This window comes from Castanea sativa, chromosome 2, assembly GCF_040712315.1.
Source record: "Castanea sativa cultivar Marrone di Chiusa Pesio chromosome 2, ASM4071231v1".
Classification (NCBI taxonomy): domain Eukaryota; kingdom Viridiplantae; phylum Streptophyta; class Magnoliopsida; order Fagales; family Fagaceae; genus Castanea; species Castanea sativa.
In genome coordinates this window covers 29,991,289-30,013,541 of record NC_134014.1, presented here as the reverse complement: position 1 = coordinate 30,013,541, position 22,253 = coordinate 29,991,289, and the positions used below count along the sequence as shown (strand labels likewise).

The 22,253-nt window shown below is 35.2% G+C and overlaps 2 protein-coding genes across 2 annotated transcripts; one reads left to right on the top strand and one right to left on the bottom strand.

The window, feature by feature from the left end:
- Positions 1–812: 812 nt before the first annotated feature.
- On the bottom strand, positions 813–10,546 carry LOC142623375 (O-fucosyltransferase 38). The gene is made up of 11 exons (XM_075796778.1): positions 10,183–10,546; positions 9,178–9,256; positions 8,819–8,886; positions 5,556–5,644; positions 5,268–5,445; positions 3,855–3,983; positions 3,396–3,532; positions 2,229–2,442; positions 1,938–2,122; positions 1,338–1,433; positions 813–1,059 (listed from the first exon to the last, which is right to left on the bottom strand). The coding sequence occupies exons 1-11, from the start codon at positions 10,528–10,530 to the stop codon at positions 927–929; spliced, it is 1,656 nt and encodes a 551-aa protein (XP_075652893.1). The 5' UTR covers positions 10,531–10,546; the 3' UTR covers positions 813–926.
- Positions 10,547–21,074: 10,528 nt separating this feature from the next.
- LOC142625186 (chitinase 1-like) lies at positions 21,075–21,884 on the top strand. Its single transcript, XM_075798880.1, has one exon. The coding sequence runs from the start codon at positions 21,075–21,077 to the stop codon at positions 21,882–21,884; it is 810 nt and encodes a 269-aa protein (XP_075654995.1).
- The last annotated feature ends 369 nt before the right edge of the window (positions 21,885–22,253 follow it).

The following is a 22,253-nucleotide window of genomic DNA, read 5'->3' as shown; positions in this document are numbered from 1 at the left end:
ATTAAAAGTAAATAGATAATCTTAATAAAATATTGTATTTTATTTTTAACAACTTGTTACAATCAATTGGTATTTATATCGGTTTACTGTAGTTACAAAAAATTTAGCTTTAACTTCTCCAATAACATATAGTATTTTTTGGCTCTTTGGTAGTAATATAGTTTTATTGCAAAAATACAATCACCATTGTGAATGCTTTTATTGTTTTGTTAAGTTTTTGAGTTGGATAGTTGTTAGTTAGAGGGAGATCTAAAAGGTTTCGAAAAGGCGGCTAGCTATAAAAATAATATATATATGAGTTGGGTTCAAATTACACCCGATGTAACTCTAAGCAATGTTACACTACCCAATAACTTGTTATTGAATTAATATTTTAAAAATCTAATCGTTGAATTACATGTTCTATATGTTCTTAACATGCATACTAATTTTCATATCAATTGGATACTATTTACCATTTGATCTATAAACTCATCTTTTATGCATTATTTTAAACTACAAAAATTTGAATTTTAACAATTGATTGATAATATGACTATTAATATTTGATCACCTCGAAATTTTGCAAGCATGAAGAATATACGAAAATAATGTAATCTAACGGTGGATTTGTCAATATTCGCATCCAATTAAAAAATATTGAGTGGTGTAACAGTACTTAGTGTAACTTGAACTCTACCCATATATATATATATATATATATATATATATATATATATAATAGGTAATAAATAAATAAATAAAAAAGGGCCGGGGCTCCGGCCCCACCTGAGTCCGTCCATGTACAAAACTAAAACAAAAAAAAGAAGGCATTTACCAAAACTTTTTCTTGATATGAATGACTATAATCAAAGGGTATGTGGAACCAAAAAGAATCCACACTAGACTAGACTAAATCTAATGGTACAGTCGTGGCTTTATTTATGTCATTCAGACCGTCCTTTTGAAGTACATATACATTCAGGGTACGGATTTTCATAAAAGGATTCTTCCGTCCTGAAACGCGCTCGGCCTTTAATTCCCTGCATTGGACCTTTTCTTTTCCTTGGAGCTCCTTGCCTGCAAATTTGGTCAAAGTTAGACGACAAGTTCTTGGTTGCTGCACAAGCACAAATCTTGTTCCATATTAGAGCGTTTTACTAAATAAGTAACTCAGGAATTAAAAAAAAGGAACAGCAAATAACTTCTTTACATAACTGCCCTGTGTTCGTTCGTTCAGCCGTAATGAAAAACACATTGGTGCTATTCAATTATGTCAAGTGTTATTGGATGTGGTATACGGTGCATTTGGCTCACAATGTGTGGTCATATTAAATAAATAAATAAATATTGTTTACCTGTTCTCATGCATTTGGCGCACAAGAGATGAAAATGAGGATCCTTCTTTAAGCTGTCCGGTTTCCAGCTTATCAAAAATTTTGACAAGACCTTTCCTGAAAATAAAGTACATGATGAGACTCGGGGAAATCTTCATATTCAAAAAATTGTCAAGCCTAAGGGAGAAACATTCCCAATGAAATAGGCTTTAGGTGCCACCATCAAACTCAATAAATGCAACAAGCAGAATCCAGAAAAACAACTCAATAAATGCAAGTTAAAGATTGTAAGTTGTCTGCATACTATCAATATAAATGGCTGAAAAGAAAAACAGGCTAATTAAATACCATTTCTTTTTCCATAGTATATACGGGTTAGGGAATTCCTCAAGAGGCTTAATGGCATATAGCAACATACACGTTAAACCTGAACGTAGAAAACAAGATCACTTGGAGCTTGTTTACATAAAATCTCATGTCAATAAATGGCCTAGGGTTCACATCCTAATAAAAGCAAGTGATAAGGCTTTGGTGCAAGTCTATCTTTTGCTGGCCCGATATATCAGTTCCAAAAGATCAATGAGACTATTCCCTAAATAATTTCTTTTGATTGATTACTACCTGTCAGGATTAATGGTTTTCCGGTGACCTAAGTATCTGCGGTGCCCTTCGACTGTTCTTGTCATATTACCAGAATATGAAGGGACGAACACATCACTCTCTATAGAGATAATGTAATCAAGTGCTGCAGATTGAGACGCATGACCAGTGAATGCTTCCAATTCTTCCTTGGTTGCAATTTCTTCCTGTCATCAAGCCAACAAACACTTAGTCATTGCACCTTATTGGAAGAAACGGAGGCACTAAAATAATTTTCCTTGCTAATCATATAGTACAGAAATGTTCACAAACCTTGAAAATTATGTTTGGGAAGTAGGACATGAGCTCCGAAAGGCGAGTGTTACCACCATAAATTTCTCCAGCTGCAATATAAATTAAGGTTGATGGAGGATAACCAAGAGCTCGAAGAAATATCCCAACCTCCTTGGGAGTTAGTGGGCAAAAGCCCCCTATTCTCTGCTCTCTTGAGTTTATCTCTTTGACCTTCCAATGGTTCGTTGTCTCCCTAGGAAAAGAATCATATGACAAAAATAAGCTACAAAACAGAACGAAATGCCACCAATATAAAATCAACCACCCTTTTTTTTAATAAGTACGAAAAATATTAATAAAAAAAGACTACTTCATGCAATAAAGAACATGAAACAGCCAAAAAGTACAAATAAAAGTAGAAAACTCAAAACTATGTACAAGAAGGAAGAGAATCTATAAACATCGGAAGGGAATCATTAGATGTGAGTCCCCAAGCTTGAGACCAATCAAACAAAGTGTACACAAAAGAAGCAAGGAGCTGATCCCCTGAGCTCTCCACATCTTTGAATTTCTGATTGTTACGATCCCTCCAAATAAACCAAATTAAACACAAAGGTGTTAAATTCCAAATGCCAGATGAGTGCTTCCTCAACTGGTTCCTCCACCCAAGCAAAAGAAAACTGGAAGTTAAAATCTCACACAAAAGGGCATAGAGAAGATGCAGAGGTGAAATTTGTTGATCTCATTTTCCTTTTACACTTTGTTTGTTTCAGCGATAATATTTTCTAGAAAATGAGTCATTTGTCAAAAAGTATTTTCTATAAAACTATCTCATTTTCCTATGTTTGCTAGCAACCTTAAATGATTTGAAAAAAAATCTCCTAACTTCCCTTATTTAGCTTACTGTGAGATAGAGTTGTTTTCCAAAAAAATTTAGTGCAAAATAATATTTAAAAATAAGTCATACTTTTTATGTTAACCAAATAGTTTTCCTTTGACTATTTTTTTTATGCTACCGAACACTAGAAAACACAGGAAACTATCTTTACACAAGGTTTTCCATTTATAGAACTTATCCCAAAAAAAAAGAGGCTAGAAGGTTGGAATCTTCTCATCTCTTAACCTGACATGTATTTTATAAGTGCATATGCGTTCATCCCTATATTTTATTTGTGTGTATGCATGCACATTAACAAATTTTCTCACCTCATAATTCTCAGCTCTTCAGATTCTGCATCAGTCAGTCCATAAGTACAACCCGTGAAAGCCAGCATGTCTTTCTCGTATCTCAGATGAAGAGCGATATATCTTCCCCCTCGTGTTCTCAGCCGCTCAACCAGCTTCTGTTGTGTCACCAGCATGCATGCTCAGAACCTATTTTAACAGGAATCCCCATAGGAGACCTCTTAAATGAATCAATATTGAATTGAAAAAATAAACTGGGGCCATGTTCACTGTGAACATATGTATTTGTTGTAAGGTTTTGAACTGTTACACAATTTTAAAAGAATGACAAACATTTCAAAGTTTGAGCCATCCAATCTAAAACCTCAAAATTTGGTAGCAACAGTTTCATTGTCACTGGATCAGGACTTGATGCCAAAATCAAAACTTGAAACCTGGATTACAATCGCAGAAAAATATGAAAGGCTCAGCAATTCAAACCTTTCCAAGGCTCTCAATTGGGGGAGAGAAGCGAAGTGCATGATACAGAGCACGACATCTCAACCTCTGTATATCAAGAGGCAGATTATTGTTCACAAGACGAGAATCCGATTTTGCAACATGAATTACCTGCACAGATGGACTCATTAAGCATCCTTGAGTTTGGCAACTCATCAAAAAAGCCCCAGGAAGTGGTATTTGACAATCAAAACTCTTGCAAGTATAATGTTTTTCTATATTAAATTCAACAACCCAAGTACTCCAGAATCAAATTTAATGAAAAATGCTGTTACAAAATTGCCACTTGAATATTTACTAGATCTAGGCAGCTCCAGCCACGAAGAAAATGATAAATAAATTCAACTTCACAATGGAGTCATGGAAGATTAATATGCTATTACTTTGCAAATTTGCCTATCCAAGAATTATTTTATTGGGTCCTCATGTGAAGTCCAATTGAAGTGAAAGGCGTGTCCTTTTAATGGTCTAAGTATGAGTCTTTTAGGGTTAAAAAAGATTTTAATTTGGGTTTTCATTTTATTAGTTATGGTCAGTTTTATATTGAGGGGCAAATCTGTAATTTCTGCAATTCCTGCGAATTAAGGGATTTTGGTAATTTAGTTGAGTCTAGAATCTTCTAAGGTATTCCAAGTATCTTAGGTTTATTTACTTTGGGTCCAAGTTAGTATTTATTAGTTTTTATTAGTATTCCTAATACTAGTAGGAATCCTACACTTCTAGTGCAAGTAAGAGTCTTGCGTATATTGTGCTCAATGTATTCAAAGAAAATAGAATGAGTTGATTAATAAATTGAGTGTTTTGAGCAATAGGCACGTTGGCCTTTGTTCTTTCTTTCTCCTTCTCTCTTCTCTCTCTTTCTCTTCTTTTTTTCTAAGTTCACGTGTATTGTTCAAACAGACCCTAAACAGCCCTAATTTCTCTCTAATTCTTCTTCTATCCTAACCCTAAACCCACCACAACTAAATGTAGGCAAATCCCTAATTTTTCCTACATCACTTCATCTTATAAGCCATTTAGAATATATGTGCTTTGGTTTCTCATGGTATCTAGAGTGTGTTAATCTGTTAAAAGCATAGGCTAATCCTGGAATTTATAAAAAAGGCAGCTTCAGAATTTACTCCATCTATATCTCAGATGGTAATGAATCCACTTTACAAGATGATAGTTTTCATTTCTGTGCATGTCAAAGTGCCCATGCTATTATAAAATTAATAAACGGTAAAAGAAAATGGTATTTTCACAGCCGTTTTGCCCCAGGTTCTGGAGATATGTGAACTAGCTTTAATACCATGCTCAGTGGCAGGAACCTTGACAGACAGGGCAAGTTCCTCAATCCAAAACCAGAGTTTGACTACAAAACTTGGAATCCTCATTACAATATGTTTCACATACCTGATATTCCTTCCATAACTGTTTCATCTCTTCATAGTAACCAACACCAGACCAGGAAGTGAAGTGCTTCCTGGCCCGAGGAACAGCTTCCAAATTCTTTGGGAGCTCCTTCACAATCCTGACATCTCTTTTTAAGCTTTCAATGAAATGAAGTTCATCAAATATATCTGAAAATGTGCTGTGGAAAGGAATACATGACAAAAGAATGTGTAAGAAAAGAAGAGAGAAAGAGACAGGAACTACAGAACTCCAAAATGCTGGAAAAGGAAAAATAATACTTGTAAATACCTAGAATCTTTCCAGAATGAACGCTTATCTAGTTGAGGAACAACTAGGGTTGCATTCATTATACGTGCAACAGCCACCATGTCAGATATCTTCAGGAAAAAAGAATGGTTAGTGAATTTGATTAACAAACTATGAAACAAAAGTTTGGTTAAGCTAAGGCAAACTCTCACATAACTGAGAGCAATAATGTGCTAAAAACCCACATAGATCAAACAAATGTTTATTCTAGATATTCAGACTTCAAAGGGTAGATCATCTCCTCCTTCACTATCCTACATCATATGAGATGTGCAGTATGGTCTTTTGTTTGTTTGGTATTTGTTGGGTGATGCCGCAAAGGGTAGTGGATTTGTTGGATTTTTGGGCTTGCAATTTCAGGTGTCATCATAATATGGTGATATGGAGGATGGTGCCGCACTGTTTGATGTGGTGTATCTGGCGAGAACGAAATTCTAGAAGCTTTGAGGGTCGCAAACGGTCCATTCATGAGTTTAAGTCTTTTTTCTTTTTTACATTCCTCGAATGGTGTTTAGTTTTACCATCTTTTTATTGTCTTTCCTTTCCTGTTTTGCTTGATCAATGTAATTTGGTTTCTTGATGTTTTTGCCTCTCTAGTACATTTCCTATGTACAGGGCTGTGTTCTTCTCTAATACATATTTTCCGTTACTCATCAAAAAAAAAAAATTGTTAGTATCATTTTTTTTTAATATAATTTGTTAATATCAATAGTGACTAGTGACTATCTAAGATATTTCAGAATTGATATTTGATATATTTAAGAGAAATAATATTGCATATACAATATTATTATAACAAACTTTACAATCGTTGATATGGTTTTTATTATAAAGAAAAGAAATATGGTTGGAAAGTAAGATGCTTTGGGTAGTATGTTGGGTTATTGTATTTATCTTCATAAACTAAATGATAAATGTTTTCGTATTCTTGTTGCGAAATTTTAAAATATAAACGTTTTATACAATTATACTCATAATATACATGTACTGTAATTTTTCCATTTCCGTAATTTTAAACTGAATATTTGAAATGTACTTTTCTTAAAGATGCCAAATTATATCCGTCCGTATCCTTACCATATTGTACAAGTACCGTATTTTACTAACTATGGTAAAGGCCGCCATTAAGACAGTGGGAACCAGCAACAATGGTAAAAAAGATCATTTTCAGAACTTCAGATGGAACAATAATGCAGATCTTTAATACCATTTATGATTAAGGCGATGCTTATAAATCCTATTCAGGATGATGGGTCTGCAAAAATTTAGAAGCAAACACATGAATCCTAAAGGCAGTTTCGAATAACAGTACAGAAGCATGTCGTGTTTGACTGGGACATATTAGAGGATATTTTTCCTATATGCAAGGTTTGAATTTAATGTTAGAATGAGCTTTGACAAGACACGGGATCTTGAAGTATATCCAAGTCCCTATATCCTTGTGGTTAGTGGAAAACAGCCATTGGACCGGATTTGTCCTAAAATTGAGGTTATTTCATTTCCTTCCTCATCAGAGAGGGGACCAGTAGGTAGCAGAGCTTTTTTATTGAAAAAGGGGGGAGTGGGACTTAGAGCCATGAGAGTTCTACTTCTATATGCTTACAATTGATTGAAATAGTTTTCTCTCATCTCACTATTCCAAAGAAATAGAATAAGGATTTTACCTCTCTATCTATCTTATAGATGTAATAGGACTTATACTTCTTCCTCTTAGAGCTATCCCTCATATTATAGTACTAGAGGCAAGGAGGAAGATTGAAAGGAAGGAATGAAAATAAAATTTGAGGAAGGAAGAGAGGCAGGAACTTTTATTGAGGGATCCTAGAAGAGATAGAGTAAGGAATTACCAATTGGAAGCATTAGAAGAAAGGGTGCCTCCCTCATAGCACAGTCCTATGGCTTCTTAGAGAAGGGGGAACTGGCAAGTAGGGGAGAGGTTACATCTTCCATATCCAATTAGCAGCCGATTCAATGATCAGAGGATTAGTTGCTCGTTACCTTGCCCTCCTCTTTTCCCCTCAGGGGGTAATCGGAGAGGTAGGCCCTTATCCCATTCCTAAAGTCAGGAATGGCGAGCTGTTATTCTGAGTGGCTTGAAAAGCGGAAATGTGCTTCAAGGAGTCTATCTTTCCTCCTTTATTATGACTTCTAACAAAGGGCTTTTTTTTCTTCCATTTTTCAAGAAGGATTAAATTTTTCCTGTTTACTTTACCTATATAAAAATAATGTACTAAATATGTCAAATAAAATTCTCATTGATGCATTGTTTCATCAACATCAAATCCAAATAATGATCCCATTTTCTTGTTCCTGAATGGGCTTCTTCAACTTTTTTACGTTTTATGCTCTACTCTAAGTAAAAATAGGCCCAATTTTTATTTGCTTGTATAGGGAAAATTTCCCAATAATATTATTCTTCGAGAATACCTTTAGTTTCTTAATATTATTCTCCAAATCATTGTAAAAAGGGAAGAACACTTTTCCTGAGAAGAGTTCAAAATTTTTCATGCTTACTCTATGCATAATATTGGCACTTACTTGACCACACATCACTCAAGCACTTTATTTATTTATTTCTTTATTTTGATAGGTCCAATAGGACCATTACTCAAGCACTTTATTTATTGGGTTAATTGCAATTTGCCCGCCCCTAAACTATGGGGTCAAATTTAATCCCCTACTAAACTATGAAATCAAACAACGTTCCCCCTAATTGATTGGTAATAGGAAAAATACCCCTTACTGTTAGCTATTTACATCAATTTCAAAATTTTGATGAAAATTCTAAAATCAAGCAGTGTCCACAGAGTGAATCTCTCCCAGTCCAAGTTTGTGATTTTTCAGTTAAAATTTTGAAATTGTTAACGGCAAGGAGCATCATGCATATTATCAATCAATCAATCAAGGGGTAATTGCTCAATTTTATATTTTAGTGGGGGCATGGAATTTGACCCTAGACTTTAGGGACCAAAATGCAATTAACCCTAAAGCACTTTATGGAACAACAGAAGTTTGTTATTAATGACCTCTGCCATCAATGCACCGTGAACCAAATTCTTATGTTGATTTATAAGAAGGTGGGGATATATACGAAAATGCTTATGAGCTATCATGAGTTCCAATTTGTTTTCTTATCCTACATAGCAGCTGACACAAATGCATACTTTTATAGAGAAATGATAAATAAATAAATAAATAACGTAGTTTACAGTACAATGCAGGATATATAACAGTCAGTAACTTACACCAGTGCGCATTTGATTTAATCCCCCATTACTTCGCACGGTTATATAGCGGTCTGATCCATGGGCAGCTGACATAGGGGGGAAAATACAGAGGGGGGAGAGAGAAAGAGAGTCATTCAGAGTGATTGAAGAACCTAAAGTATGGAAACAAGGATATTCTCTATATGTAAGGCAAGAATCTACCACACACTTGACACTATGGAATAAAAGTTTTTAAGATTTTTATTTTATTTTATAAATAACAATATTTCATAAAAGTTCAAGAATTATGGGAAAGAGAGTAAGCTTAAGAGCGGAAAACACATATTTCCATGCAAAAAAGATAAAATATATGAATATATCATGCATGTAACTGTAACCTTTATATTTAGCAGTAGGCTTGATACATGACTGTAACCCATAGCTGAAAGGAGCATCCCAAAGTTGTTCTTCAGGAATCTGCAATATTGGAAATACAGGATAGCCTTGCTGTTTATAGATAATAGATGAAAAGGAAAATATTATATGAACACTTTTCATATAGTAATGAACAAAGAGTCCGGTGTCCTCTGGGGTAGTGCCCCTCAATTGTTAATCAATTGAGATTGCCAACAATATCCTAATGACCCGAAGTACCCACTAACCATAAAAGTATTTATTTTGATAATTCGATTGTAGGGAAGGGGGGATTTGAACCTTGGAATCCTTCATTGGAAACATCAAGAAGTGCCAGTTGAGCTAGAAGGCCCTTGGCAACCACGATGCAAAGACTATTCCTTTGTAAAATTGTCATATCTTTCTTCCCCACCTAAAACGGATAACTTAAGTTATAGATTATGCAACAACTAACACAGGCACTCCTGCTTTTATAGTTTAGCAAACTTAATGCCCTCTCACACACTAATACGCTTATCAGTGTTCATTACACTTTTTTTTCTTAATAAGTTATCAGTGTTCATTACACTATCAAACAAAAGTAATCTTGAATTTACATTATCAAATAGAAAAAATCGTGCTTAAATGTTCTTCTCATAAATGTTACAGTTAGTTCCTTCAACTAAGTTAAATTCAAAGATCCACTGGCATTTCAGAATAACAATTCTCAATAAATATAATAATCCCTCCAATCTCCTATTTTTGGTCCCTCAAAGAAACAAATCCAAGTCTCAAATACATGTAAGTACAACTACCCACTTCACAAAAACTCCCAAAATCGCAGGACCCCCACATGATTATAAACAAAGGCACAAACCCCGCCATGAGAACGCTCACAAAGTCTTCAATTTTCGCGAAAATCTAAATGACCCATCAAAAATTACACCACCATAAGCAAAACCCAACTCTCAAAACCAACAAAAACAGAAATTTTGACAACACCACCATACCTGCGTAGACTGAAACTCTCCAGAGAAATTTGGTTTTTGTTCATCTTCCTCCAAAATATTCCTTGTATTGAACAGAAATATGAAGACGGAGAAAGCAAAGAGAGAGATAATGTAAAGTGTGATTGCATAAGGGGAAGCTTTTCTTGGAAGAAATCTGGAAGTTAAAGAAGCCCTGTAATGGGAAGAGCCTCTATTCACCATTTCAGCTTCTGCTACAGAAAACAGATCCCTTGCATCGTTTGTTTCTTGACCTCTTCCCTCAACCAAACAGGTTGCACGTTGCAGAAAACACATAGTGGCGTCATTGTGCGAGTGAGTCTTACTGACCGTAGATTTGAAATGGGTCATCTGAACGCTATGTTAAGGCCGTTTGATTATCTCTGCTTATGACTCAAGTTTCTTCTTTTCCCTCTTTGTTTTTTTATTTTTTTATTTTTTTCCAAGACCAAAAAACCTATTTTGGTCTCACAATATTTCCCCCCTAATTTGGACGGACGTATTGGTAGAATTAATTTTAATTTATATTTTTTCAACTTGCAGTCTATTTAGTTCATGTATTTTGGCACTATTTAGATTGGTCATTATAATTTTCATCTTACCAACAATTTAATCATTGTTATTTTCAATTTGAATTTATTTTGGTCTAAATATTTTTTTGAAATTTTTTCCCATTTTTAAGTGTTTGTTTGCAAGAAAATAAAATTAAACTTGTTAAATATTTTCTATTGATCATAAAATCTTTTATAAAAAGTTGTTAAATTTTTTACCTTTGAAATTTGAATAAAACATTTTTCCCAAAACACAAAATGGCTTCCTCTCCCTCATATGATCGGTAGGTCATCAATCTAGTGTTATCAGTTTAATGGTGGAAGACTCTACTCTGATGCTAGCGGTTTAGTGCAAGAGATGCCTCAACGATGATCAGTGCCAATAGTTTGATGGTAGGAAACCCTGCACCGACACCAATGTGGGCGATCCAGTCATTAGAGATACTGTTCTAACAGTGGTCATCAGTAGTCCGATTGCCAAAGCCACCACTTTGATTGTCGATTCCAGCTGGACACCAATGGCTTCTATGTTGAATCATTGGTTTTGGTGGGTTACTTGAAATTTTTACTTGTTATATCTATAGGGCCCTTTTTTGGACAATTCCCCTGGCCCAAACCCAATATGATGTCTTGGGTTATTGAAAAATGGATTGGAGTGAAATAAGTGTTGAGTGGGTGAACTGGGCTCAATTCACCACGACTTTATTGGGTTGTTATACCGAATTAAATTGCGCACAAGTCACTAAAAACTCCACAAGAAAAATATAATAACGAATACACAATATTTTGTGAGAATAAAGAGAGAATATGAGTATAAGCAAGCATAAAATACTTCATGGAACTTTATTTAATCAAGTCAAGTATTTGAATACATTAAGTCCTTTTTTGAAGGATACTCCACAAAGCTCATAAATCTCAAAGGTCACAAACTTGGTTAGTCCCTTTTGGGTCCACAAGACTTGTGAGATTTGAGCACTTGGATCAATGTGGTTCCTTGGTTATCACTAAAAGACATTTTACAATGTTTCTTTCTCTCAATGAACTTGACCTAAGTTCTAAAACTCCCTTGTATTTTCTGAGTTTTTCAATACCGTGTATTTTCTCTCATCTTTTCCTATTTCTTAACTTGTTGCACTCACGGCCGCCTTCTTCCCCTTTTATATTGGTCTTGGAAAGTTTGAAATTATAATCTTCTCCCCTTTTCTTGGTGTTGGAGTTGCTTTCTTTTGTTCTGAAACCTTGGTGATTGCTCTTTCCCTATTCCCTTTTACTTAGTTCATTTGGGAACCCGTGTCTGAAAGGGTCATGGTTGTCTTTCCTTCATTGAAGTCATCTTCTTGGGTAAGCCAGATCCCTTTTTGAGGTCAACAAGGCAAAACTTATTTTCAAGACTTTAAAAGGGACATTTTGAAGGTTATGCGGTCTTGATAGTGATTTTTCCTCATTCGACCTTTTCCTAAAAGTAGTATAGATTCCTCCTCAAGATGGATGAACTCGAAATGTTTTCAAGTACCTTTCCTTTTATCTCATGCTTTCTTTGGCCGAGGTTCCTCAAACTCTTCACATTGAATTTTGAACTTCAAAACATGTCGAGAGACTTGAGACATTATTTGTCCCTTTCATCTTTTCCTCTTCTCCAAGGAACTCGACTCTGATGGGCTTACTAGGGTTCCCACCCTTTCCCTTGATGACTTTCCCCAAGGATCAATTTCAAGGATCCCCCCTCTTGGGTCACTTGTTCTTATATAAAGCTTCTTCATTATTTGCTTGTTCTTTTTGGTGATGAACGCCCTTTTTCCCTTGCAAGGACCCTCGTTAGGACGTGGGTCATTGGTTCCTTTGAGGCCCACAATTCCAATTCCTTGTACCAAGCTTTCCCTATTGTAATTTTTTGGACTTCAACAATATTAAACACCTGAAAATACTTTGCTGAAAATGTATATATGTAAATTATTTTATGTTTGAAAATATTTTACTTCAAAACAAACAGAGCGTTATTTGCTAAGTTGATATGTGTCAGGGACAAATTTTTCATCACCAATATGATATTTGAGAAGTCAAGACTAAGACTTGACTTTGGGCTTGGAATATGGCTCAAAGGCTATCGATGAAGTGTGAAAGACCCTTTTTTGCTCAAGGTCTGAATTGCATCGAACAAAGATTACAATAAGACCCTAAAAAAACCTCCAACAAAGATAAGCTAGCACATAGGATGACCTGCCACATTAAGTGCTTAAATAATAGTCCAGCAGTAAAAAGAGAAACATCCAACAGTAGATGCTTGACAAATTACTTAGTGTATTCACACAGTAAAAATTATGCATTTTCTCTGTAGTCGGTAAATATAAAAGCAGGTCCATTATAACAAGTACACAAGAGGAAAATAATTTAACTATGAATATGACAGACCTCCAGCAATAACGTTTGATAAGTTAATAAATGTGTTTACATGATAAAATTATATATTTTCCTCATTATTATTAAGCCAACATGAGGGAAAACTTTTATAGTATCCAAGACATGACTTTCATTATAATAGCAATAAATAAGGATTAAATGCTTCATAATTACAATTAAAAGAGGAAAAATTAGGATGAAATGAAGGGAGAGAAAGACCCCTAGCTTAGTGCAGCAAATATTAACCAAAGTTCTTATGCCCCATGATGGAATATGTGGAAGGATATATGGTAAATAATGGAAACTACTCTTATATGAGTGGATGAGCAAGCATATGGTAATGTAAAGGAACTTGGCTATTTTTTCCCATGGTGGAGAGAGACTGATTATAGCTAATCACGAGACCTTTATGGTGCTGGGTTTTGTTAGAAAAGGGAAGGAATATTTGTGAGTTGATGGGTATGGGCATTTATGAACTAAAAATGAACTTATTTATGAATTAAGGGTTAAAAATAGCAAGATTGATGGTGACTTTGAGAGGATTTTGCCCCCCTAATGAGTAGATGGTTCTTTCCTTTTATAGTGAAGTTTATGGAGCAATTAGCAAAAGCCAAAAATGTTGGGTCTGATCAGCAAGAGAATTTTCAGAATATCCATCATGAGATTTGGCCAAAAATGGTGTGAACTCCTTTTTGAATGTTTGTCTCCTTTGGGCAATGTCAGATGGAGCTGAAATTCAGAGCATCTAACATTGGCCAAAAGTGTTGTGATTTGCTTTTGTGTATTTTATCTTTTTCTGGTAATGTCATTAAGTGTTAAGATTTGGAGATTGATCTCAGCCAATAAGATTAGGACATACATGGGGCTAGAACTTGGTTGTTGCAACTAAGATTTGAGCTCTAAAGAGTAGGAGCTATCACCCCAAGCCAGGTGTCAAGCTTTTAGCCTACTTCAGAATGTTTCGATGGAGATCTTTTTATGCATTTCAAACCACATTTCCCTAAATCTCCCCTTCAGGAATTCACGAGTTTGGTTCATGAATCAATTTTTAGACATTTTTAGTACTTCAAAAGCAGCTGAAATTTGGATGATTTGGTCACGGCTTCCTCCAACAGTAATTGAAACTTAGGGGATGAAGAATGACATTTATTGCATTTCAGTCTTTTGGTGTCAGCCTAGCCCCTTAGTACTGTTCACGTTAGAAATAATAGTGTCAAAGAGGCTGATGGGATAGGTGGCCAGCTCCTAATTTGGTTTGGGAGCTTGGTAGCTTCTTGAGGTACTCTCCAACGGAAGGCAGAACTGAAGAGAGTTCTCTAGCTGGGTCAGTTTGCACACAAGTTGTTTTGACTGAATTTCATTGTGGGCTTAAGCCATGAGGGTTAAGTATTTCGATGGGCCTCTGACTTGGTAATTCTTTCCACTTGGGTCTATCCTTTTGTCTTCTTATTGTGAGCCCTACAAAATGGACAAAGTTACCATATATTACCATGGATTTTTATTCCACATGGGACTTAGTTGTTAGCAAAAAATGAAATGTATGCATAAGCTTTAATAAATATTTATGATAGGTTTTGGGTATTAATTTCCATGGGTTTTAAATAACAATATGTATAGTTTCTCATAATTTTTGCCATGGATTATTTTGTAAATAATATTTTCTTTGGAGTTTTTAAATAGTAACCTTTAATGTTTCTTGTGAATAATATTTTCCTTAGGTTTTAATAGAGGCAATAGCCATGTGTTTCAATTAAAATATTGTAACAACCATCATAATGGAATAATGTGATATTTTTATGGGTTTTTCTATAGATAATCATAATGGGCTTGTAAGGGAATAATTACCATGAATTTTGAAAATATATATTATGAATGTTGTGATATAAATAGTGACCATGAGTTTTTTTTATTTTTTTATTTTATGAATCTTTTTTTTTAATGAATAGCAACAATGGGTTCTTATTATGTAAATTCCATGAGTTTATAATATAGTATGAAATAAATAAATGTCATAGCTCTAAAATAAATAATCATAACTTTCTATGAACTTTTATATTAGTAACACAAATTCATAATTCTCAAAGAGTTTGATATATGTTTGCCATGGGTTTTGAAAAAATGAATAGTATTACCTAACATAAATAGTTACCATGGGTTTAATATAAATAATCATAATTTTCCATAGGCTTTTATATTAGTACTACAAATTCATAATTCTTCATGGGCTTGATATATGTTTGCCATGGGTTTTGGAAAAATGAATAGTGTTACGTAACATAAATAGTCACCATGGGTTTTATAAGATATATTCCATGAGTTTGTAATATTATAATAATGAGTTTAAGAACTTAAAGCATTATTCATTATTGGACTTTAAATGAAATACTTGTGAAATAGTATTTTTCCAAATATTAAAAACCTTGGGCTTTATACTAAATAGTGCCAAGTAGCTAGTTTGGGCTTTTAATAGTGCCAATGTAAATTGAGCTTAGTTAAATAATAATAATAATAATAATAAAATTGGATAAGATATGAGTTTTTGGGTTTTTGTGATGGTTTATTCATGAAGACCCAAAATAATTTATGGGTGATATTTTGAGATTTTTTTGTGAATAAATAAATATGATTAAATAGGAATAGAGCACGTGGTATGAGTAAAAAAAATGTACCTCAACAATACATGAGTCTACTGGAGTTGAATATTGGTAAATTTGATATGTGTTTTTGTGTCTGGTTGCCAAAAAAATGCAAAAAAGCTATGATTTGATAATAGAGATCAAATTGATTGTGACTTGAAAATTAAAAAGATTAAAATGAATGCTAAAAAAAAAAAAAAGAAGTGTAGGGGCCTAATTGATAATAACCCAAAATGTAAGAGCTAAAATTGTATTTTTGCATTTTTTTTTTATTTGATAATTACAAATAGGGAGGGAGATTTCAACATCTCCGTTGAAAATAAAATTAGGAGTGCTAATTGACTTACAAGCCTTTCTATACAATCAATTTACAAAGATCCAAATTTTATCCTTAAAACTTGGGTGAATTGTCATTTTTATTTTGAAAATATATCTTTCTTTTTATTTATTTATTTATTTTTTTCATTTTAGTACTTAAAGTTTCACATTACTATCTAATTAATTCCTCAGTCCAATTTTATTTATAGAGTTTCCCTTAATCTAGTAAAATGGCATCGTTCGCATGTTCTGATCCTTAGGCTAATTTGTGCAACCTAAAGGTTGCACAAGCTGTTTTCAGCTTGCCTAGTGCCCAAGCTACCATATTTCTCCCCTTTTGGCTGGCCAATTTCATGGGGTAAAGTTAGTCCTTTATAATCTCCATTTTGAATGATTTTAGCATCATTGAAAAGCTTGTGAAGTCTACTTTTCAATTTTACCAAGTTGTGCAATTTGACTTAACGAGTAGATAGTTACGACCGTAAAAACTTGAGTGGCTCAGAACTAGGGGCAGTTGCACATAGTAGCAGCCAAGTAATCACAAGACCATACTGACTTGCAAAAACACTGAACAGTCAACAAAAAATTCTGTAGAAAAATCCTGATTTTCGACTTTCGATCGATCGAAAATTCCTTTCGATTGATCTAGTGCTCTTTTCAATCGGTCGAACAGGAATCGAGCACCGATTGAGTCATCCAGAAACTCCAAGATTTTTTCTTTACCATTTTGATCGATCGAGCCAAAGCTTCAACCGATCGAAAATGCTTAAACCTGAATTTTCACTTAGAAAATTCTAGAACTTGAATTTTCACTTTAACAACTTTATGAAACAATATTTTCTAAACTCAAACATCATCATTATTACAACTTATCCTTGTATATACCTATATATACAACAGAGAATTTACACAGTTTAAGAAAATAATAGTTTTCCGGATCATCTAGTGTGTAGTTTTTGGAGCAATTTTGTATGCAAAGGTTGTACTCGATGATCCTTTATGCCTAGAGTCCAAGTTAACCGATGAATCGTTTATCAAAAAAGTTTTGTGGGTTCCAGTTAGCTCAACTGATAAAATCTCTGAAGGTTAAATAAGAGATCTGAAATTCAATTTCCACCTACACCAAAAATTGATTGGTGTCTTAGTTTGATGATAAAAAACAATCATCATGAGCGAACGCTATATGTTGAAACTCTTAAAAAAAAGAAGTTTACCAATGAATCCCACTTTCGCGTTTTTAGTTGATGGCCTTCCCAACATTGGTTTGGTTTTAAATAAGTTACCATTAGAAAGTTTGCAACTCCAATTTTTTGTTTATTTGTAAAAGGGTGAAACAACATGTGATTCAAGCAAAATAAGCTAGTAGATAATATAGAATGTTAAATGAAAATGAAATTCTAGCATTTTCTATATAAGAAATATGAGACAAAGTCTCGCAAGGATAATTTCATAATTCTTTTTTTTTTTTTTGAGAAACCAGACTATCAGTAGCCTGGGCTTTTATTCAAAGGCAAAACAAAACTTCAATGAATGTCAAATTCTACAAGGGGGACAATGTCCTCAGGGAGGGAATCAATCCACACCCGAGTCTCCCTAAAATTCTTGGCTTTCTTAGCTAGAGCATTTGCTACAACATTGTAGTGTCTAGTATTAAAAATAAAGTTGGAAGAAGAAAGAGCAGCAACTTGGTTTCGGATGTCTTCAATAATGTGGCCATAAGTTAAGTGGTCCGAATGTTCTTGTGAAATGGCTTGGACTACCTGGAGAAAATCGCCTTCGAAGACAACGTCTTGTAGTCCTAGCTCCATTGCAAACTACACTACACGACAACAAGCAATGGCTTCTAACTCCACAACGGATTGGGCTGCGAGAACTAGCATGGATAATGCACCAATGGCCTCACCACGGCAGTCTTGAATGATCGCACCTATCCTTGCTTGGTTGCAAGACTTGAAAACCGCAGCGTCAAAATTTGCTTTGAACTTACTTTCATCAGGTGGATGCCATTGCTGAGGCAGAGGAGTGGCCGCGGCAGCTGGTGTCTGATCTAGAGTGTCCAAATATTCTTGTAGATAGCTTCCAGCCAAAGCATTAATTCGGTTGAGAGGTTGGATTGGAAAATTGCGTCTCAGAGCATTATGGCGATTCCACAGCATCCATGCAATGGTGACGAAGATCTTGGCTCTGTAATCATCCTTGAACTGCATCTGTTTGTCAAGAAGACCATGGAACCTTGTCATGTGGGCATTGGCAGAAAACTAGGACCAAGAAAGTGAACTCCAGACCGGTTCTAGTGTTGTGCAAGACCAAAGAGCGTGGAGAATGTCCTCGGGTTGGGCTTGACAGGCGCTACATGTTTTTGAGGTGGCAATGTGTCTCCAAACCAGGTTGGACGTAGTGGGTAGGGCCTCGTTGCATGCACGCCAGGCAAAGTGCTTGAGTTTGTTTGGCACTCTCAGCCGCCACAAACTTCTCCAGAACAACCTTTGATTCTTAGGCGAAGATGTACCTACAAGGTTAATGGAATTACGAGACACAAGGAGCTTATATGCACTTTTAGTTGTGAACTTACCCGAGGGAGTGAGACCCCATATAATTCGGTCAGGGGGAAGCCTTGTGCTGATGGGCATGCCACAAATGACAGTAGCTTCATGGGGTAGGAAAAGCTGGTTCACCAGGTCTGAATTCCACTCTCTCAAGTTAGGATTAATTAGAGAGCTCACCTTGGTGCCTGGTGCAACTGTGGGGAGAGGAGAGGTGATTGTCCTATGGTATTGATTGACAACCACTTGTCCTCCCTTATTCTTACAGAGTGCCCATTCCCAATCCTCCAAACCATCCCTTCCCGAATCACATCCCTAGCACCTATAATGCTTTTCCATGCATAGGACCCCAAGGTAGAATCCTTAGCTTCAAGGATTGAGTAATCTGGAAAAAAATGAGCTTTGAAAACTCTATCGCATAGGGAATCCGGATTATTAATCATGTGCCACACCTGCTTTGCCAATAAAGAATCATTAGATTTTTCAATGTCTTTAAATCCCATCCCCCCATTCTCCTTGGTTTCACACATTCTCTCCCACTTAACCCAATGTACTTTATTGCTTTCCCCACTGTACCCCCACCAGAATTTACGAATGAGAGTTTCTAATTCCTTTATCAAGCCTTTAGGGAGCTTGAAACGGCTCATGGTGTAGGTAGGGATTGCTTGGATGACAGCTTTGATTAACACATTTCTACCAGCTTGTGAAAGGAACTTCTCCTTCCAACCTTGTAATTTTCACCACACTCTTTCCTTAATGTAGGCAAAGCTTTGTTTTTTGGCACGCCCCACCAATGCTGGTAAGCCCAGATATTTTTCACACTGGCGAATAGCTGGCACACCTAAGAGTTGTTGAATCAGAGTTTGCATATCTTGATGGGTGTTGACACTGAAAAAGATGTTTGTTTTCTCTCTATTAATTTTCTGACCGGAGCCTTTTTCATAGATTGATAGTAAATCAAGGACCCTATGACATTCCTCCACTCTAGCTCGACAAAAAAGAATACTGTCATCTGCAAAAACGTAATGCAAACTAATGAATAAAGTCATATACTTTTCTACAAAATTAAATTATTGATAAAATTTTTCAAAGACCATTTTATGAGGCAATGAACACTCAAATTGTCATTGAAAGAATAATATTATAAACACAACATTTTCACAATAAATTTTGAAAAGTTTATGAGTTGATAGGTTTATTGCTTCTTGTAAAGGCTCACTATTATATCACAATTTTATCATTCACCAATAATGACTTCACAGTTGTGAAATTTATTAGGAAACATGTTACGACTCTAGTCTTATTTTCATAGAAGGCATCTTCTTTACTCCTTGAGAGTTGAGACTGCCAATTTGTCGTGGCCACGTCCTAGTTTTAGACATTCAGACAATCTTCCTAGCATAATCTCAATCTTGGTCATAGAATTGTGGACGGCTAGAAAAGATGATGTTAATTTCTAGGAAATATTGAAGCGTTAGCAAAAACATTGTTGGTGTCAAAAACAGGCTAATAAGTTAGCGTTGACAATTGACATATTATTCATAAACAACACTAAGAGGGCGTTTGGATAGCACAGTTGCGTCCACGTCTGGCTGTTTTTTTTTTTTTTTCCATGCGCATGTGTCACTGTTCATTGGCCATGAACAGTGATTTTAGGCCAATGAACAGTACTTTTTGGGATGAACAGTAATTTTTACACATTAAAAAATTATTTTTGTACAGTGTTTTCAGTTTTCAGCAATAAGTTCTATCCAAACGGACTCTAAGTAAATTGACTTATTCTAACCTACATAAGTTGTCTACACGTGAAAGATACATAGTCTTTCCAGTTTCTAAAATCAGACTTAGGCCGCCTTACTAGCAAGTAGAGAAACTATATAATTTAGAATTGATTTCTTGGTCCTCACTACTTATCAAAAAAATCAAAAAAGAATTTCTTGGTCTTCACAATTCAATTCCACAAACAACACAAGGATGATCAGGCTTCGTCTCTTTCTCCTCCAAGTTGCTGTAATCACATTGAGCCTGCTACAAATTTGCGGTAAGTAGATAAGGATACACAAAAACTTTTTCATAGAATAAGGCTTCTAAAACTAACTAAAGGATTTTCCAGATATGACCATTGGAAAATAATCCTTTACAACGAGGTTCATTGAAAACCATGCTATTGCTTGCTTTTTAAAATCCAAATTGTAAGAGTTACCAGTTTCAAAAACTATCTTAAACTCAGATGATATTGTTTCGTTTTCAAAGGAGTTCATTTTCTGCACTTAAATCAATAAGAAGTTGATACCAACAAGAAGTAACAACCTTTGTTTCATGAGGTGTAATATTGAATCCATTGTACTATTACGCAAGAGTTTATACTTAATATTGTCAGAATTGTACTAAATTTTACTTATTCTCCTTACATATTCTAAGTCATTTTCTATGATTTAGATGGGAAGGTGATGATGGAGTACATAGGAGCCACAGGTACTCCAATTACGTTTGATGCTGTTCCAATTGAAGATGGCATTGACTTCCATTTTATACTTGGCTTTGCAATCGATGCAGACCCATCAGGCCAGACTCAAAATGGCACATTCTCACCATATTGGGTAGACACATTAACCCCAGCCTCGGTTGCAGCCATCAAGGCCAAACATTCCAACGTAAAAGCCTTAGCTAGCCTCTCAGGCTGGAGCCTTGGCCAAAAAGTCATTCGCTGGTATGATCCAGTAGAACCCCAAATTTGGATATCAAATGCTTTCTCATCCCTCCGATCCATAGTAATCAAATACCATCTTGATGGCATTGACATTGACTATGAAAACCTCCCAAAACACAACTCAACTTTTGCATACTGCATAGGGGAGCTCATTACCATGTTTAAGCACCAAAGTGCTATTTCCATAGCTACCATTGCACCCTTTTACACCACTGCTATACCCTATATCGAGCTCTTCAAGAATTATGGAAGTGTCATCGACCATGTTAACCACCAATTCTATACTGATAAGGTTAGCACCCCAAAAGGGTACTTGGAAGCCTTTAGGCTTCGAGCTGAGCAATTTGATAAGAATAAGTTGTTGCCTAGCTATGAAGTTAATGGAAGAGGAATTCAAGGGGATGCATTTTTTGAAGCCTTGGATCTTTTGAAGGAAAATGGATTTGAAGTCCATGGGTTGATGATCTTCTCAGCTGATGCTTCTTCCACCAATAACTACTACTATGAGAGGAAATCACAAGCTTTCTTGCTCAGCTCTACTTGTGTGTGATCCATTCCTAGTTAGAGCATCCACATCAGTGGATGTAAAAGTTTCTAAAATAAACATAATTACCAATTTTACACATTTTGAGCAAAAAAACACCCACATCAGTGGGTTTAAAAATGTCTAAAATTTTGTAAACCCATCCCTGAGCTACAGTAACGTGTAAATTTACACGGTTACTGTAGCTCGTTTATACCATTATTTTATCATTTCCATTCGCTCCTTTTTTTTCTCTCTCCTTTCCGTTCTCAACCAACCCAACTAAAACTCAACACAGACACTTGCTCAAAAAAAAAAAAAAACATAGATACACAAATACAGATCGGCGCTTGATCGGAGCGGTCGGAGCTTGGATCGGAGTGGATCGGAACTCGG

Bases quoted from the DNA above. Each gene is read 5' to 3' on its own strand.
- LOC142623375 (XM_075796778.1), bottom strand. From the start codon at position 10,530: ATGACCCATTTCAAATCTACGGTCAGTAAGACTCACTCGCACAATGAC. The intron at 5,645-8,818 runs GTAAGTTACTGA...TTTTTCCTGAAG, and splicing joins TAAATCAAATGCGCACTGGT to ATATCTGACATGGTGGCTGT. The intron at 1,434-1,937 runs GTAGTAATCAAT...CTTTATTTTCAG, and splicing joins AAAACCATTAATCCTGACAG to GAAAGGTCTTGTCAAAATTT.
- LOC142625186 (XM_075798880.1), top strand. From the start codon at position 21,075: ATGATGGAGTACATAGGAGCCACAGGTACTCCAATTACGTTTGATGCT.